This window comes from Lolium rigidum, chromosome 1 (genome assembly GCF_022539505.1).
Source record: "Lolium rigidum isolate FL_2022 chromosome 1, APGP_CSIRO_Lrig_0.1, whole genome shotgun sequence".
NCBI classification, from domain to species: Eukaryota; Viridiplantae; Streptophyta; class Magnoliopsida; order Poales; family Poaceae; genus Lolium; species Lolium rigidum.
The window spans coordinates 111,759,011-111,765,110 of NC_061508.1; the positions used below are offsets into that span (position 1 = coordinate 111,759,011).

Here is a 6,100-nt window from a genome sequence, read left to right on the forward strand (position 1 = left end):
CAAAATGATATGAGCCAAAAATAAGGCCCATGAAGGACCCGCGAACGAGGACGACCAGGATGACCAATCTCGCCCCATTGATCGGTCGCCGGAGGTAAGCATTTTCCAAAAATATAACAAGTGACGGCGGGCCCCGCACTACATCGGGAGGGTACACGTGTAGCGTGGATGCGAGTAAAACCGAAGCCGGCAGACCACGACTCGACGGCGCGGAGCAGCCAATCGCTCGCTCGCGTTATCTCCTTCCCATTCCCGCTTGCTCTGCTACCACTGCTCCTCTCCTCTCACCCCATACGCAGTTACGCACCGCGCGCCCCCGCCGATCTCTCTAGGGTTCAACCCTCGTCGGCGATGGCGGCCCCGGTGGTGGACGCCGAGTACCTGCGCCAGATCGACAGGGCGCGCCGCGCCCTCCGCGCCCTCATCGCCTCCAAGGGCTGCGCCCCCATCATGCTCCGCCTCGCGTACGCACCACCGTCTCCGGTTTTCCCCTTCTTTTTGCGCTTTCTGCTCGTCTAGTCCCTGGTTCACGCGGCGCGAGTGCCCTGGCTACGGGTTTACTCAAGTCGCGGGATCACACACTGGCGTTGCGAGCTTAGGCGCATGTCAGATTTGGACTCATGCTCTGTTGGTTGCTGCCGCTACCTGCTGATATTGGGCGTAGCTGTCCTGTCCTGCTTCGTTGTGTTTCGGTTCTGGGCGAGGCAATTACGCAAACACCTTATGTGTGTGTGCCTCGAGCTTCCAACCGCTCCTAATTTTAGTTGTACGTCCACGAGTGCGGATCTAACTTGGAACTGGCGACGCTTAATTCACAGGTAGACTACGATGTTATTCATTTCTGCTTTATCTCGTTTGTGGCGTGGAGATGCATCATGTGTCTCATGTACAGCAGCAAGGGAAGCTGAGTTGGGTTGCCTGTTCTAAGGCTTCCACTTCTGGAACTTTCCTTTACATGCGTAGTGTTTACGAGAAATGGGTGCTTTATAGCAGTCAGGAACACTATGTATGCATTAATAGGATCAGTTCTCGTGCGCACTGTGGAATGGAAGCCGTAGTAGAAACTTCAATTCAGCACAACATTATCTGAATATTTAAGTTTACGCACTGAATTTGCTGTGAAATATACTGCAGGAATGCATGTATTCTTAGGTTGTAATTAGTAAAACATAGATCCCACTTCCATTTTTTGTGTGTTTGGTTATGACTCGTGTCTCTCCTATAATCCTTGCTGTCCTGCATGTACAACGCTTAATTTTTCCCTTTCCATCGCAGATGGCATGATGCTGGTACATACGATGTCAACACAAGGACTGGTGGTGCAAATGGCTCAATTAGATACGAGGAGGAGTACACTCATGGTTCAAATGCTGGCTTGAAAATTGCTATTGATCTACTTGGTATGCATTGTTTATACCCAATAACCCAATGTGTTAGTACATGGCTGTGCAAAATTATACTGAATTCCTTAAGCTTAGTACAAATTATACTCTGCATTCTTGTTAGATTCTGACAAGTTGAAATTCTATTTCCTTTTGTTCTTGTTCAATAGCTCCAACACAAGGCTATACTGATTTTATGGCAAGTCAAACAATCTAGATTATAAGCAACGGAAATTATCTGTGCCCTAGTATGATCTCTTGTAAACTATTGCATCCTTACATATGCTTTTTTATTTACATCACTATATTTACAACTGAGAGAACTCTGAGAGACTACCATTATGTGCTGAGTAACTATGTTTGATGGAGTTGCAACTTTGTGTCTAATAATACTCTGAAAATCCCCTCAGTTTTGCTGCTTTCTTGGTATGTTGATCCTTTCTTCACTACTGGAATAAATGAAATTACTGTTATAGCTCATCCAGCTGTCCTTTGTTGCTACAGATCCTATTAAAGCAAAGTGTCCAAAGATTACATATGCAGACCTTTATCAGGTATTTGGCCATTTGCTTGAGTTGGCTTTTGTACTAAACTGAGGGACTATTCTTCCGCTCATTTTAGCTGTTGCTTCCTGTTGGTGTCGTGAAGGTGTGAAACTGTAAATTCTATAGTTATTTGCTAATTAGACTTTAATTGCAGCTTGCTGGAGTAGTTGCAGTTGAAGTCACTGGGGGTCCAACCGTTGAGTTTGTTCCTGGAAGACGTGTATGTGAAATGTCATTTCCTTGTAAATGAATTATTGTTCCTTGTGCTCACATATTGACTGCTTTTTATATGTATCAGGATTCCTCGGTTTGCCCCCGTGAAGGGCGTCTTCCTGATGCTAAGAGAGGTCACTGCTGCATTTTTTTTCTTTCCACTGGTCAATATTCATAATTTTAGATAAACACGCTTCGTGATTCCTTAAATTCTCAAGCAAGAACGTGATCTAGAAAGTTACGTGCATGCCAAATGTAGTCCCATGCTCCCATGGAGTATTATCTGCACTGGTCTGCTCACGTTCACACTCTGGATATAATACATGCCTGTATTTCATGCAAAGTAGATTCTTCTGGTTGTACTTTTTGTCTGTTCATGCCCACATTTTGTTTACACCACATTTTCTTCTAAATTGGATGCTCCACTAATCGTATCTTCCTGCATCACCAGTAGTCTATTTTACATGCTATATTTAGCATCACCAGTAGTCTATTTTACATGCTATATTTAGCATCACCAGTAGTCTATTTTATCAGAGGTGTCTTTTTTTTTTTCCAAATGATCAGACTTTTAAACAGCATTGTCAGTAATCCTGCTGTTATAGTTTCATTGGAGTGCTTATGTTCTTTGTCGCTTACTTTCTGCAGCTTGTGCATATCTCTGGTACTGAGTTTGTTTTCCTTTGTAAATAGGGGCACCACATCTAAGGGACATCTTTTATCGAATGGGCTTGACAGATAAAGATATTGTAGCTCTATCTGGTGGCCACAGTCTGGTACTTGTTCTATTATGTGAAGTAGAAGCTCACCCGTTCATCAGAAACACAGTATTTAATACAGAAGTTTTTTCTCTTAGGGAAAGGCGCACCCTGAAAGGTCTGGGTTTGACGGTGCATGGACCCGTGATCCTCTGAAGTTTGACAACTCATACTTTGTGTAAGTTGAATACAGAACCGCAACATCTACTTGTTTTGAAGACTAGAGTTGAGAAGTAGAATTTAATTATTTTCTAACCTCGCTGTAGTGAGCTACTGAAGGGAGAATCTGAGGGGCTTCTGAAGCTCCCTACTGATAAGGCATTGCTGGATGATCCTGAATTCAGACGCTATGTGGACCTTTATGCCAAGGTGCATATGATTATTAATATTCTTAAATTTCCTGGAGTTGATACCTGATACTACCATACTATTCTACTCCATAGCACTTTTTAAATTTCAATGTACAAGTATCAGGTCCAAACAATGCCTTCTTCTTTTGTATTGCAGGATGAGGATATCTTCTTCAAGGACTACGCTGAATCACACAAGAAACTTTCTGAACTTGGCTTCACTCCACGGAGTGGTGGTGCAGCTTCTACAAAATCAGATCTTCCAACTGCTGTTGTACTTGCACAGAGTGCAGTCGGTGTAGCAGTTGCTGCAGCTGTAGTTATCGCAGGCTACCTGTACGAGGCTTCCAAGAGGAGCAAGTAAGGTTGCCAAGTTCTTCAAGCAAGTATCAAGGTCAAATAACAGAACTATAGCAAAGAACTACCCGCACCATCATCTCCCAGTATGTCAAGGATTCTTAAGGACATTCCTTTCATGTTACGTGATACTCAATGAAACGTCAGTGGCAATATATAGTTTATTGAAAGCTCTTTCGGCGGAAATTCAATTCGGCTCCCGGGTGCGTATGCTCCCTCTACCAACAAAACATATTTCGAAGTGTGGAAAAATTTTGACAAAAATTCTACATGTACATCTCCATAATATATGTGTATGCGTCAAGTTTCACGAAAAAATAATATTTTTTGTGGCCTATGTAAAAAAGAGAAAACTTATCCTGTGAAAAGCATTGTTTTCAGCACTGAATTTTGTCTTTTTTACACACGTCACACGATAAGTTCATTTTTTATGAAACGACTTTGTGAGCGTGTAGCACATGAAGATGTACGTGAGAATTTTTTGTTTCAATTTTTTGAAATTTAAAATATGTGTAAGATGCATTTCAAAATATAGGGAGCATATGCTCCCATGTTCCAAAACATCACTCCCCTTTCATGTAATACCAAAGCAGTTGCTTGTGTCCTGAAAATGCTACTCCACCGATTACCATCATATTATCAATCTGGGGAATTTGACAGTGACAAGGTGGAATAACCTGTTTGGAAATTTCTTTTGGTGTAAGCAGCCGCCTTTGCAGCCACTAGTTTTTGTTTACTTGTTGAGAACCAATCATATTATACTAACAGAATGGAATGCGTAGATGATAATCATAGTATATAATCAACTCTGAGTAGTACTAGTTCAAGTCAAGAAGTAGTTACATGGGCAACGTACACCTGCTGATCTGCAAAGCTAATGTTCCCATCTCTGTTTCCCCTTCTATATTTTAAGAAGTTAGATATAAGCAAACGTGATCAAACGTTTTTATACAGTAGTATATGATATTAATACAATGGAAGTACTAATGCACCTTGAATAGGAACTAGCCTCGGTTTTGCAATTGCGTGCACGGCATTGCTACAAGTTCATCAACTTAGGAATATATCGCTGAAGAAACTCTTTAAGCCATATGAGAATATTTAGTCTGATTCAAGGTCAGCAATTGGAATTTAAACTTCAAACGTTCCCTTTTCTGGCAGCTGAAATTGGGGGGCCTGAAGTGAGGCCGGGGACCAAACTAAAGACATGGTAAGGCTGACCATAGTGCTAGTATCATAGGTAGTATCATGCATACTAGACCCACAAAAATGATGATGTGGCATGTAATTAAGGAGGAGAGATAGGATTAGAGTAACATAGGTGGATACTGTATCATAGCGAACGTTACGAGAAAAGTAAATGCCAAATTGATCTTGTACATAGATTTTCATTGGGATTCTACAAAACAATAAATTTACAAGTTTATGATACTACTCTATAATACTACCCACTATAGAGATAGTATCATAGAGAAGTATCATATGCATGATACTAGTATATGATACTATGCACTATGACCAGCCTAAGGGTAACCCACCCACCTGCATGAATGCAGTTTCATGGCCTGCAGCAAGTTTGGAACTGTCCGCAGGCACGCGGTTGCAGGCATCGTGAGGTAGGGCAGATCTGCACCTGCACGGCTGCACCGTTCCGTTTCCATGCGACGTGTCATAGCGAGAGTGAGCAACAATGCATGGTCTAGAAAATGGGCTAGGAAACAAGTCTTGGTCGGCGTGAGAGTGAGGGTGAGCAAACAAAATACGCTAACATTTGCATCTAGGTTCAGTTTTTGGTAGAGGTCTCAAAGATTTTATTCAGTCCCATACTTTCACATTCGATGATGGCACTTGTTAGTTCCTCATAATAAGATAGTACAATGAATGGTGTAGCCTGCAACAATGCAATGCATGGTAGACCCAAAACACTCAAATCAATAGTGTTTGGCTGTTTGCCTATTTCTGTGCTATCAGGTACTTACATTAGTGGTTGGCCTGCACACACTATCCAAATTTCATATAGTACTTTTTTTGTGCGACACTACTATTCTTCATTTTGATACAGCCGTTTGGTGTGGGTGACATTTTAGTTCAACTTTCAGTAATCAATGATTTCAATTTCAAATCTGAAACTTGATATATTTGATATATCAATATATCAAATCTGAAAATTGATATATCAATATATCAGGAGTATTAACCAGTAGTGCAGAACTTTTTTAGCAAAGCGAAAATGATTAGGCAGTATTGATCAAGGTCACACACACCTACTCAAAGAAGTAATGTTCTTTCATATTCGATTAAAACGAAACAGCGAATGCAGTTATCTCGTTGTCATATAAATATTGCGAAAAACATGTCTAATTGGTGGTCCTATAATTGCATCTTCAAGTATTGGGTCCTATTTGATGTCTGTACTTGGGGCATGTTTGATATCTATGTATTAATGTAGGCTTCTTTTACCAAATGACATAATTGCACATCTATAAGAATAAGAT

At 41.2% G+C, this 6,100-nt stretch overlaps 1 protein-coding gene across 1 annotated transcript; it reads left to right on the forward strand.

The window, feature by feature from the left end:
- The first annotated feature begins 325 nt into the window (after positions 1-325).
- Positions 326-3,779, forward strand: LOC124654893 (probable L-ascorbate peroxidase 4, peroxisomal). Its single transcript, XM_047193900.1, has 9 exons — positions 326-464; positions 1,276-1,400; positions 1,887-1,936; positions 2,082-2,147; positions 2,226-2,274; positions 2,834-2,916; positions 2,997-3,076; positions 3,165-3,267; positions 3,406-3,779. Exons 1-9 carry the CDS (start codon positions 352-354, stop codon positions 3,610-3,612), a joined length of 876 nt encoding a protein of 291 aa, XP_047049856.1. The 5' UTR covers positions 326-351; the 3' UTR covers positions 3,613-3,779.
- Positions 3,780-6,100: the final 2,321 nt, after the last annotated feature.

Coding starts and splice junctions, on each gene's coding strand:
- LOC124654893 (XM_047193900.1), top strand. CDS start 352: ATGGCGGCCCCGGTGGTGGACGCCGAGTACCTGCGCCAGATCGACAGG. Junction 1,937..2,081: donor CATATGCAGACCTTTATCAG/GTATTTGGCCAT, acceptor CTTTAATTGCAG/CTTGCTGGAGTAGTTGCAGT. Junction 2,917..2,996: donor TATCTGGTGGCCACAGTCTG/GTACTTGTTCTA, acceptor TTTTTCTCTTAG/GGAAAGGCGCACCCTGAAAG.